Here is a 13,013-nt window from a genome sequence, read left to right on the forward strand (position 1 = left end):
CCAGTGAAGAAGGAAGAAAATGATACATAAACAAGTGTCTGCAGCATTGTGCAACAGTTCTAATCTGAGTTTAAACAGCATAATTGACTCAGAGGACAGCACAATTTATCCCACAAAGTACAAATAACAAGATGCAGCTCTGTCATGATCTTGCTTCAGGAAGTTAACGAAAGTCACGATCTTTTTATTTATTTAGTTATTTTTTTTTCCATTTTCTTTTGCCTCAACCCAATTGAAGGTAGCACATCTAATTCTTATTTTCTTTGTAATGATAGATATGTATGATTGGGGGATTTAATGATTGTTTAAAATGAACAGTCAATTTAATGCTCCGGTTGGCCTACAGGCCTAAGATGTATGTTTGAGAGTGCATTGGCTTATGTGTGTGCTCCATCTCCATCTCTTATTAGTGAGTAACAGAAAGGTAGTCATGGCAGAAGAGAGTCATTAAAGTGCTGCAGGAGAGTGGGATCTGGGATTGGGGGGGTCTGGGGGGTCTTTGTGTGGAACCCCTTCTTGTCAGCCCCTCCACAGGGCTTAATAGGAGTTGCGGTAGGGGGCCTCTAGGTTTACGTGAGAAAAGCGGCAGGCCATCATTAGAGGAAACGGCTTTCGTGAGACTGAGTGCTCTCTTTTAATGCTGCAAATGTGGGTTAACACGAGCCACTCGCAAATTGCCCACCCGATCATTATAACTATTTAAGATCCCTCATTTAACTGTGAACACGCACGTGTGAACCGTGGTCAAGTTACCATATTCTCACCACACAGAATGTTTCCATTTATGTTCTTTTTCTTTTTCAGCATTTCTCTGTTCTCAGTCTCTCTCTTTTCTTTTTTTCTTCCTTTTTCTTTTTTTTTTTTTTTTTTTTTTTTTTGCTTTCCAGCAGGGTAACCGTCAGTCAAACATATGTTTTGAATGGTGATTTTATGGTTTTGTCTTTCGTGCGAAGAAGACACACAGGCACAACTGTCCTTAAACTTAACCGTAAACTGGGCCTGTGTTTAATTGTACTTGATTGTTCATTGTTGTCTGTCGTACACAGCTGAGCTCTTCCACCAGCTCTCCCAGGCCCTCGAGGTGCTGACTGATGCAGCGGCAAGGGTAAGAAAATTGTCTAAACAACATAAAATGAACTACTGCTCATCCAACACCCACACTGACACTTATACAAGGCAGCATTATACCATGCTCTTTTTTCTTAAACATGTAGGAACTGCTTCAAAATGCCTGAAAATTACCTGAACATAAGGCAAAGAGTTTTCAGGATTTATTTTAACCCAACTTTGATGTAGTTTCTTTAACCCAACTTTAACGTATTATATACAGGCTGCCTATGATAAGGTCCGTGCTGCCAAGAAACAAGCTGAGGAGCGAAACAGGAAACTAGATGACAAGAGGAAAAAGATTAAATTAGGTGACACATCTTTTGTCTCTTCTGCATGGACAAACTTCTCAATCTTCTTCACTCCCTCTGATCTTGTCTGATTCTGTTATAAAATACAATTAGCCAAGAGTGCCTTACACAGTTCAACCATTTTGTGCTCTGCTCTTTGGATGCTTCCGGGTTGTGTTTAATTGTCTGTTTTTTGTTGTTTTTTTTTTTGGTATTGACCTGCAGACTTAGAGGCTCGTGAACGGCAAGCAGAGGCAGAAGCGCAGAAAACAGAGGAATTCAAAATCACCCGAACATTAGAAGAAGAAGTAAGAACTGAGATTTGGAAGTTCTTACTTTGGAGTTTTGAAAAATCGGAGCTTTAAATGCGTGCACGCACACAGACAAACACATACATACACAGACACACACACACACACACAGACGTATATTTCAAGCATTCTGGTTTCTGTACCTTCTGAGTTTATGTGTTATCTATTGGTGTCACAATACACTTTCCTGATATATTGCTGTCATCATGATATATTTTTATATTTACTTAAAATATATATTTTTTATATTTTTATTTTTAGCTTAAAAAATTGTTTTTAAATAATCAGCAGCTGATTTAATGTTAGAACTTTGTACTGAATCTTTACAATTGTAATATTTGTTAAAATGTTTACAGCATTTTCTGTTTATTTTTTCTTCCGTGTTAGTATTAAATAATCATAGGTAGAGTAATAATACTTATATAATGCTTATATTATGATAAGATCATCAAACTGAGGTTTTTTTAATGAGAAAAACTACTGCTTTAAAACTACTGTTTTGCTGGCTTAGCAAACCTATACATCATGATACATATTGTGTATCACTGAATTATATTGTGATATGATATGATGGCACTTCACATAAATTTGTCACAAATGTCACATAAATTTATTCATTTAATTGATGGATCAAATAGAACTCCTGCCAATCTTCCTACATAGTAGTATCATTGTTCAAATAATGAATGAGTTCTTTCTTTCATTAGCTCTGATACTGTTTAAAATCATTAGAATGGAATGAGACTAATGCCTCATGTTTTTCCTAATAACAAAGCTGGTTTTAGGCAAAAGGAATAAGTCACTGCTGCAGATTAGTGTATCTAATTCCCTCTAAATTGTCCCACCATCTGCAAAACAAAGAATTCAGTTACCTTGTTTCTTTCTCTACCTTTATTCTCATTCAGTCTCTGTCTCTTGGCTCAAATCTTTTTTTTTTTTTTATTTCTCCTGATGGCTGAATGAAAACCATGGGTGCCACATGGTATCCACTCTTCACTTACTAATCTTTTATGAACTCTGACTGTGGTTAAACTGCAGAATAATTTGTCTTATACTCATAAAGGGAATAATGAATGAAATTCTTCACATGCCTGTGGAGTGAAAGTTTGATCGGGTTCTCCTGTGGCTCAGGCATGGTTTGAATTTAGATATGTGGAAGCCTAATTTGTTGACAGACAGTAGGTGGCAGTGTTCCATATTAGGAGACTAAGTTTTGGGTTACTGCAGTTCATATGGTTTTGCATAGTACATAGTGCACTGTGGTTTTGGTCAGATTTAAGAAATTCCTATAGCACTGAGTATGCGTTGATGTGTTATGTAAGCATGATTTGTGTGCTGGTGCATGCTAACATGGCATATGTCTTTGCAGTAAATTATGTCTGTTGACTGGGTTCTGTCTTGTGTGTGTGTGTGTGTGTGTGTGTGTGTGCCTGTGTAGATTGCCCGCTTGAGAGAAGAGGGCTCCAGACAGCTGCAAGAAGAGCAGAGACTGATTCGAGAGCAGATACAGAAAGAGAGGGAGTGGAGGCTCAATGCTCAGTCCACACATGCAGGTACTTACATGCTATTATTACTTGGAGCTTATGCAATATCCAACTCACATGCAAAACATTTCGTACACATGCTATCGATAAACTAAACCAATTTACCATTTTTTTTTTAAAATTGCACTGTTATTGCGTTTTTGTAATCTTGATACAAAGCCTATTATACATATGTTGCATCGTAGAAGGTGTTATTTGATGATTTAAAAAAAAAAAGATTGTTCTATTCAACTAAGGATATTAAAAATAAACACGAGCAGGATGATAGAATTAGGACAATGCAAAGGCCTGAACACAGCAAATAGAATGAAAATACAGGATGGTTAGGTAGAAAAAGTGTGAGTCTGTGTCTGATGTGATGCATGAATCCCACTTTGTTCTTAACTTAAATATGAACAATGACACTGGATTAACTGTCTCTCTCTACTGCCTTGACAGATTTTTCATCAGTGCCGCAAGTCAACAGAACGGTCACCCCTAAATTAAAGGTACTTTTGCCATTGTTTGATATCTGACCTGTCTATTTGCACGCAGTTGAAATGCACATTTCTTAATTAAATGTTTTATTATTATTTTTTAAAATTCATTTAATGCATGTTAGAGCCAGGCAAAGTGCGTTAAATTATTTTCAGTACGTTTTTCAGTATGTTTTTCGGTACGTTTTACACAGGATGAATGTTGATGCAGTGGATGATGTTAAACATGGAATCCTGCAATGAAACCAAATAAGGCAGAACGTTTGAAATAGTTCACGTGTTTATTATGGAAACCAAACTTTCTTAGACAGTCTGTACATAACCCTATAACCCTTTTCTATTTACCCCAAATTCCCTTCGAATGAAGCTTACCAATGTATCTAATACTCCAGGCAGGTCGTCAGAAGAATTATAACTACGTAAAGTGAGCGCTATTCTGTTGCCTTTGGAAAGGCTTCAGCTTGTCTTATTAGTGGACACAGTTCAGTATTAGCTAATGCCTTGGTGTAATTAATCACATCAGTACACTTCTGACTGGTCCCAACTCTATCATCTACTGAATTAAGTAAGTGAAATGTATATGCTTATTTAGAAAATATACACCAGAGGTACATTTTGGTTCATATGCTATTGAATTACATTTAATTTGTGCTAAATATAATTCCTAGTTCATGAGAATCTCTGCCTGTGAAGGGAAGTCTTTACCTCTTATGGCCATTGATGTATTTCTCTATGATTCTTTTTTTCTATAAGAAGTTAGACTTGGTTCCCTTTAAGGAATCACTCAGAAGTTCTTTCATAGCACATCATTGAAAGTTTATTTAAAGGAAATGCCTTAAGTCTCAACATTTACCATGGTTATAAAAAGTCTATACACTCCTGTTAAAGTTGCAGAAATCAAGATAAATCATGTCAGATCTTTTACCATCTAATTTTAGCAACTAAAAAAATTAAATTATAGGGCAAAAAATAAGAAAGAAAAAACTCACAATAACCTGGCTGCATAAGTGTGCACACCCTTTCATAATGGGGCATGTGACTGTGCTCAGAATGAACCAGTCACATTCAAACTCATGTTAAAAAGTAATTATCATAAACCTGCCATCAATGAAGTGAATCTGATTAAGTCAAAATAAAGCTCATCTGTTTCTGTATCTTTCGGTTTCATCCAACTGCTGAAGCCATGGTCCTCAAAGAGCTTACAATGCATGTACAAGATCTCACTGTTGAAAGGTATCGATCAGGAGAGGGTTACAAAAGTATTTACAAAACGATAGATGTACCATAGAATACTGTGAAGGCCATCCTTGTGAAGAAAATGGGGCATATCAGTGTCTTTACCAAGAACAGAATGTCCCTCCAAAATAACCAAAAGGACAAGAAGAAAACTTATCAGGGAGGCTGCCCAGAGACTTACGGCAACATTAAATGAGCTGCAAGAATATCTGGGAAGTACTGGTCACTCTCTGCATATGACAACAATCTCTTGCATTCTTCACATGTCTTGGGTAGGGTGGCTAGACGAAAGCCCTTTCTCTTGAAAAATACATCCAAGACTACCAAAATCCCCCAAACCATGTGGCAAAATGTGTTATGGTTTGATAAGACCAAGGTAGAACTTTTTGGGCATAATCCTCAATAAGATATTGTAATGATTGCCTAATGATGACGTCATGTGTGCTCTCTCTCTCTCTCGTGCACCTTGCCGGGTGCGCAGATGTGTCATATCACCGCTATATATTATAAGTGTAATAATCTTTGTTTGATCTTTCATTCATTGACAACGGAATAATCTGTCAACCCTATGTGAGGGTCGTTTTTGTCTTTTTGTTCCTGAGGAAACCGTGAGAATCTATAACCCGATACTTACAATGTGTTTGGTGCAAAAACGAGACAGGATATCACCCAAAGAACACCATACTCACGGTGAAGCATGGTGGTGGCAGCATCATGTTATCATCCTGCTGGGACTGTGGCTCTAGTTAGTGTAGAGGGAATCAGGGATAGCTCCAAATATCAATCTATTTTGATAGAAAAAAACCTGCAGGCCGCTTTTAGGCAGCTGTAGATAAAGAAAAATCTCACCTTCCAGCACAATAACGACCCAAAGCACAAATCCAAGTCTGAAGCCAAGGAATGGCTTCAGAAGAAGACAATCAATGTTTTGGAATGGCCCAGTCAGAGTCCAGATCTAAATCCTATCGAAAACCTGTGGAGTGACTTGATGTGGGCTGTGCACAGGAGAAACCCTCACAATATGATAGATCTGGAGCATTTTTACAAGGAAGAAATAAAATTGCCAAATTCAGATATGATTAATTAGTAGATTCTTACCCAAAAGGAGATTATTTTTTCCCCTAAAGAAGTTCTATTTGTTTTTTACTTCAGTTTTGTTGGATGCTATGTCACATTAAAGGATCATAAAAAGATTTAAAAAGATTAATTTTTTACATCACAAAAATTTTAACAGGGCTGTGTAGATTTCTTTTTATATTCACTGAATATATCTTTTATATGGAGCCAGGAATCCTTATGGGTTTTGCTTGGTTTGCATGGGAGCTTCACCGGTTAGAGCCTTTCTGGTGTGTTGCAGGCAATTCTGATGAAAACCATCATTCACTAAGACTTAGAAAAATGAGCTAAAAACCCAGATCCCAACCATCTCGCGTGAGGTAGTGTTATTTTTCGTGTGAGGGCGTTTGCTTTTGTTCTGGAAGGAAAAAAAATATTGCTCTTATTTGTAGCTATATGGTTGGGTTGTCTGAAATGTACCGAAGAAGTTGCCAGAGAATCCCAGCATGTGACTTTGAAAAATGCTTGGAGTGTTGTTTAACCTGGAAAATGTCCTCCTTTCAAAATTGGAGCATTATTTAAGGTTTGCTGCATTTTTTGAATAGGAATAGGTTATAAAGCCCTTAGAAGAAAACTTTGTTCATAACAACATAACCATGTGATTCCCAGAAGCAGTTTCTTAATGAAATGAAATGGAAGCAGTTGTGAATACTCTAATTATTCATTAGGAGAAATTACAGCTTGTGGAAGCATGGAAGCTCTGTACTACAAGTGTATACATGTCAATAGTAGGACACATTTCAGGTTATCTCTAATGGCTGATTAATTAGAACCATGAAAACATGGAGCCTGAAGTTAATGTTAGCACATAAAACACAGAGTTGCTACAAACACTCTGAATGACCCATCTACATTCATATACTTCACCGCAGTTACTAGCATGACACTCTACAAAGGATTTCTCCAGCTGCTGTCCACACTTCGTTTCAAAAATTCTCACTGGCACCACTAACATCTGTAAATCAGTCTGGTGACTGTTAGCGCTTCATTAAAATATCTAGTGGTTAGCAGGTGAGTCACTGCTGTGAGTACTCCAGGCTTCCATATTAGTTTAATCAATCCCTTCCTTTCTCTTCATTACAAAATGAGAGTAAGAGTTTATTGTGAATGCTAGGGCCTGTTGATTTCTTAAAAAAACTGCTCCTTGACCTTCATGTTCTCATTCCACATTTATCTCTGTGGGGCATCAGAATGATACCCCTAATCCCCCCTCGAGCAGATTTTTTTATGCATAGCCATGTTAACCTTATAAATAAATTGCTCTTCTTCAGGGTTTTTGTTTTGTGTTTGTGATTTTATGAACATTCATTCGAAATGAGTAGTTTTTTTACTCACTCTGTAATTATATGTTAAATTAGATTTGAAGCACTTTTTTTTTTTACATGTTTTTGCATCTCTCTCTCAGCTAAAGTGGAAGTGTAAAAAAGATGATGACACCAATGGTGGATATTCCCAGGAAGTTCTTCAAGGCCTCCTTCAGAAGGTGACACACTGATTTATCTCCAAATCCAACACACATGCGTCGGAAAATGACCTTGCCTTCAAATCTATATACACCTCACTTCTCTGTATTGACCCAATTGGCTAAAACAAACACTGCAGTCTGGTTTGACTGCTGCAGCATATTTTAACAAGTGTGAGAAAGAGTCCTCACACACGAACAAGCTGTTTCTCTTCCTAATGAGCGAGGCCTGGTGTCCAGCGCCCCAGGTTTTCGGGCCTGCATGACATCAACTGTTTAAATACTTTTACTTCTCCCCCTTATGCTAGTGCCATTAAATTTTTGTAGCAGTGAAAAGTGCCGAGGGCACTGCAAGTGCCCTCTTAAAGATCTGCACACCACTCTCGCTAGCCGTCTTCGCTGGTATATTTAGTGCTATCAGGGGAATTGCTGGGAAATGTGCTCTTCTCATGCAACTCAGCAGCATGTGTACCACCATGGTGAAGCACGTAACTGACTTCTGGCAGAGATGCAGGTTTGTGAGCATTCCGGATTAGAGTCAGGATTAGAGTTCATACTGATTACTTCACATTAACCTGAACCCCCTCAATTCAGTGCCCCCAAATGTATCCTCCTGTTTCAATGGAGCAACGTTAACCGAAAAGTCAGAGAGATCCCAGATTACGGATGATTACTTTCTTCGTATATCTTTTATAGAAGTCACAATTTAAGGCTCTCTTGAAGGATTATAAGAACTCTGAAAGCAAAACAAATTAAGTAATGAGTTTTGATAGGATGGCAGCCAGGTAGTACTGGCAAAAAAGTGATGGTCTCTAGTCTTCATTTGGCAAGGGTCTCTGTATGTTTTGGAACGGGACCTTCTAGCTGCAATCACACCAGCTCTACCTCCCCCCCAAAAAAAGCTTTGGAAAAGTTACATATATGAAATATGAATCCTTTGGGAGCCTTCTCCTTTGTCACTATTGGCAAGGTTCTGGTCCTTAGTGTCCAATTGCGTTCCTGACTTCCCTCTTCCCAGCGAATGAACATCAATTCCCAGCAGTCTTAGATTCTCAGAAACCATTTCTCCTTGCTCAACATAAAGTCTCTGGTAATAACTCAATAAGCCCTTGTCCATGACAGGTGACCTGTTGATGCAGCACTATTTGAGTGCTTGTTCTTTCCTTCAGTTACGATTAGTGGAGCCTCTTTAATGACTGTAAGTGAACATGGACTTCACACAAACCTAATACTCCATCCAAACCAATCCTTCACTCCTCTCTAAGGTCAGAGGTTATTGAGTGAACCAAGCCAAACCTCCCATTACTCCCCAGTCTAAATCTTACTGGCAGTCCTTGGGAGCTGAGCCATGTCCATGTTCAGCCCCCGCATCCAAAGAAAACCCAGAACCATTAGCAAAGCAGAAAGGTTCCAAAAGGGGGTAAAGATAAATTGTTTCTCAGAAGATGGACCTTTACCATTTCACCATTTCTCATGGACAGAACACAAATAGATAATGCTATAGTGATTAATGGTGTCCAGCTGAAATATGTAAGCTCTAATAAGGATTACTGAGCCAGGATGTGAAGTTAAGAAACATAGCCTGTCTCCATTATTTTATTTTTTTTTACTGTCAGCATAAAACCAGCCTATCACTTACAATCTGTAACAATTTACAGTTAGTTAGATTGATGTGGCATATTTTAATTTAATTTCTCATTTTCTGTTTGCAGTATGGTGAAATCTTGAACGTTATAGTATCCAGTAAGAAGAAAGGCAGTGCTGTGGTAGAGTTTGCGACTATAAGAGCAGCGGTGAGTACTTCCAGACTGACTCGTAGTTCTAGAAGTATATTGGTATGGCCAAGTCCAGTCTGACTAATGAAGTATACAGTTATAGAAGAGTCAGGATGTCAGGATGGGTTCCTTGTCGAGTCTGGTTCCTCTCAAGGTTTCTTCATGTCGTCTCAGGGAGCTTTTCCTTGCCATTGTCTCCTCTGGCTTGCTCATTAGGGATAAATCTAAATCTAGATTTCTGTAAAGCTGTTTTGTGACAGTGTCAGTTGTTAAAAGTGCTATATAAATAAAATTGAATTGGATTGAAGTACTAATGACACATTAATTTCCATTTGCTTACTGTTAATGTGCAACCTATTAGGTCAGTTTCGTTTACTTTGGCACTGCATTTGTACATATTTAACTGTCAGTTGGCTAAATAGCAACAACCTGTGCGTCACATACTTAAACTTCTGACACACTTGGGCATCATCTAAATGAAATAAGCAAGAGAGAAAATTAAAATCTTTTAAAACATGTTCCAGTACGTGTTCCTTCACAATGCCTAGCAAGTAAATTGTTGCTTAACGGCAAAACATTGTTAGAGAGATTTATTGTTAGCTACCCACTTCTATCATCATTAATATTAATTGCGTAATCCCAGGGTTTATTTTAAACTTGTACCAAAGTCTCCTACGCACATTCGTGTGCCTGAAGGTGACATTTATGGCTTTATGGATTTATAGTTCATGTGTATAGATTGTGTGACTGATGCTGTAAAGGAGCAGTCTAGCATGTTTAATAGAGACCAGAGTTTTACTTATTGTCATGATCTGTCTGGCTGCATGCTGGGACTTGGACTGTTGTGGGCTCTGCCTGCGTGTGTGGTTGCTTCCCCAGAGAACATGGCCGCCATGCTTTAAGAACAGACTCTTTGTGTGTGGCGTTTAATGGTCCCAGGGCAGACTGGAGGCCTGGGGCTAGCTCAAGTTCAACACAAAAACTTTCTGTAATGTGCACATAGAGATTAAATCACTGTGCTGCGACCTTGACAGTGATGACAATACATATTGCAGTAGGTTTTTTTTTTCTTTAGCTTATGCTTACTTTGACCGTGATGAAAGTAACCCTTTTGTGTTTTCTTTAACATATGTTTAAGGTTTAAAGGAAAACTCCACCTGGAAACACATTATGATATGATTATTTTGAAATATTACTGATGTGCTTTAGTGATTTTGGTGCTTTATGACACAGTTACAATGAGTTATGGCAGAGTCTTGCCTTGGCTGCTTAGTGATTTACGAGATGACATGCACGATGTCCTTGACGGTGGTATTAGCGTGACTGTTGAGGCTTTAAAACTTTATCTGTTTGAGCAGATTGTACAGACGAGGAGGTGAGAGAGCTGGACAGACTAAAGGACCAAAGAGTATTGCGAGTAATGCAGGAAACTGTTGGCCAAAGTGAAAACAGACCAACATGTCAATAAAAGAAATTTAAACCAAAAAAATTCAAATCAGAATTTCATTACAAATAAATCTTGGACACCATTGAAGATAACGTTAATTATAAAAGTTAATATGCAAGGCGTTCATTTTTCCTTTAACTGCTCTGAGATTACTGCAATTAGTGCTAGGAATTACTGCAATTGGTGCTAGGAAAAAAGGAAAGAGAATATATACACAACATTTGACAGTATTTTAAAGATGAACGTGTGTTCATTATAAAATGTAGGGGTACTCATGTCCAGTCCTGGAGACTCACTCATGCCCTGCATAGTTATTAATTTTTTTCCTTTCCACATCTGAGCATTTAAAACTCATTTATAATGAAGCTGTTAATGAGACTCTTCTGTACCCCCATTCAGGAACTGGCATGCAAAAATGAGAGTGGTTTGACAGGAACCCCTTTAAAAATTGCATGGCTGGAGGGACAGCCTGAGACCACTGCTCCAACGGCACTCAATAACTCTGCAGCTGGAACATATACTCCTTCACAGGTATAGTAACTATAAGCAGTTTCTTGCAGGTTTCTCTGCTGTTTCTGAATAATTGCCTCTGCTTCCATATGCTCCATAGAACTTACCATTCCTAAAAAACTCAAAATGCACATACTGCAGGTTCGGCCTCCAATCCAAATAACGCTGTTCCCGTTTCTTGCAGAGAAATATGTAAACGCTTGACATTCTATATTCACATAAGTGGGCAAATATGTTTGCCACACTCGCGTGCTCATCGTGGGGCTCCCAGACAATGTGTTTAGAGAAAGGGGGTTTGGGTTTGTTTCCTTTGGAAGGCACTCTGTGTGCACGTCTAGCAGCTTTGGCAGCCCCCTGGGCTGTCCCTCATTAAGGCCTGACCCAGCAGGCGGAACGTGAGAAGCACAGGAACAGCTAGCTGTATATGTAATGGACGACTGGCACGAGAGGCTGCTTTACTCTTACCCCCCTCAAGGGGAGAGTTAACCCTAACCATTCCTCTTTGGTTCCTTCTTTTAAAGTACCTCTATCCATCATTTATATTTTCCACTATCCATTCTTCCTACTATACATCAGCTTCCCCTCTTGACTTATCTATGTATGTTGCTAAAGCAGTGACGAAATTACTTCCTGCAACACATTATCCAGACAATTCTCACTTTTTTAAACTTTTTGGAATGTTTCACAGCTTCTAATTAATTCTCATGAATTTATTTGTGGAATTGTTTTCCGTGAGATTTGCTGGAATAATATACCCTATTGTTATTACGATATCAATATTGAAAGCCAATTACTTCATCATTGCAGGGTTCCCAGATGCTAGTAAAGGAAAACATCATTTTAATGCAGCAATTTTCATGCTAGTCTGCAGTTGTGGAGGTGAACATTACTAATACTGTCAAGCATCTGGGTCAAGGTTACTCTTGACAGTCTTGGAGGTTTGCCGGAGCTGCTGCGTATCCCACAATGCCTGTGTTCCCTTGCCTCCTCACGCCATCTGTAATTGTAGAGGAGAGGTTTTGAGATGTATGTTTTTTTTTTGTTTTTTTTTTAACCTCATGAATTTCCCATAAGTGCATGGAGACCTTGGCATTTTTTTTTTTTTTAGCCGTTTTGCTGCTATTTTCTGGTTTTGGTACCCAATTTTTGTACTCTTGTGGACTATAAGATGTTTTTTATTATTTTTCTTTATTAAAAGTTTTAGCTCTGTTTTATACTAGTGCAGTCCAGTTCGACAGCAGGGCAAAACTGAGCTATGATATGGATATGTACTAATCAGTATACTTAATACTAATTTACTATGTCTCAGATATGCTAGAGCTACTTGAGGTAGCCTCCTCCAGGATTTTTATTTCCACTAAAGTTGATGATCTACATTTCTGAAGACACTAATTTTATTGAGTTATCAGTGTTGCAAAAGCGGTGATTCAATACGTGGCCTGCTCTCCATAGTCACGTAATCCATGTATAGCAGTGGTCACCAACCCTGTTTCTGGAGATCTACCTTCCTGAAGACCTTCGCTCCAACCATAATCGTGCCCACCTGACCATCTAATCAATGCCTTAAGAAGTTCTTGATCAAGCGTGTTAGATTTTGGTTGGAGATGAAACCTTCAGGAAGGTAGATCTCAAGGAAGAGCGTTGGTGAACACTGTTGTATAGGATATTTCTTTCACTTTTCTGCTTTTTGGAATATGCCACGGCCACTTCATAAGAAGCAATGTGTTGATATTAGACAG

General features: G+C 38.4%; 1 protein-coding gene across 1 annotated transcript in view; it reads left to right on the forward strand.

Annotated features, from left to right (window-relative positions):
* dnajc17 (DnaJ (Hsp40) homolog, subfamily C, member 17) overlaps nt 1–13,013 on the forward strand; it is a 51,084-nt gene that overhangs the window by 19,196 nt on the left and 18,875 nt on the right. Inside the window, exons 3-10 of the mRNA XM_026918653.3 lie at nt 1,047–1,105; nt 1,331–1,418; nt 1,623–1,705; nt 3,147–3,261; nt 3,691–3,740; nt 7,486–7,563; nt 9,255–9,335; nt 11,164–11,295. Coding sequence (XP_026774454.2) covers nt 1,047–1,105; nt 1,331–1,418; nt 1,623–1,705; nt 3,147–3,261; nt 3,691–3,740; nt 7,486–7,563; nt 9,255–9,335; nt 11,164–11,295 — 686 coding nt within the window. The remainder of the gene's footprint in view (nt 1–1,046; nt 1,106–1,330; nt 1,419–1,622; nt 1,706–3,146; nt 3,262–3,690; nt 3,741–7,485; nt 7,564–9,254; nt 9,336–11,163; nt 11,296–13,013) is intronic.

The sequence above is a fragment of the Pangasianodon hypophthalmus genome, chromosome 10 (genome assembly GCF_027358585.1).
Source record: "Pangasianodon hypophthalmus isolate fPanHyp1 chromosome 10, fPanHyp1.pri, whole genome shotgun sequence".
NCBI classification, from domain to species: Eukaryota; Metazoa; Chordata; class Actinopteri; order Siluriformes; family Pangasiidae; genus Pangasianodon; species Pangasianodon hypophthalmus.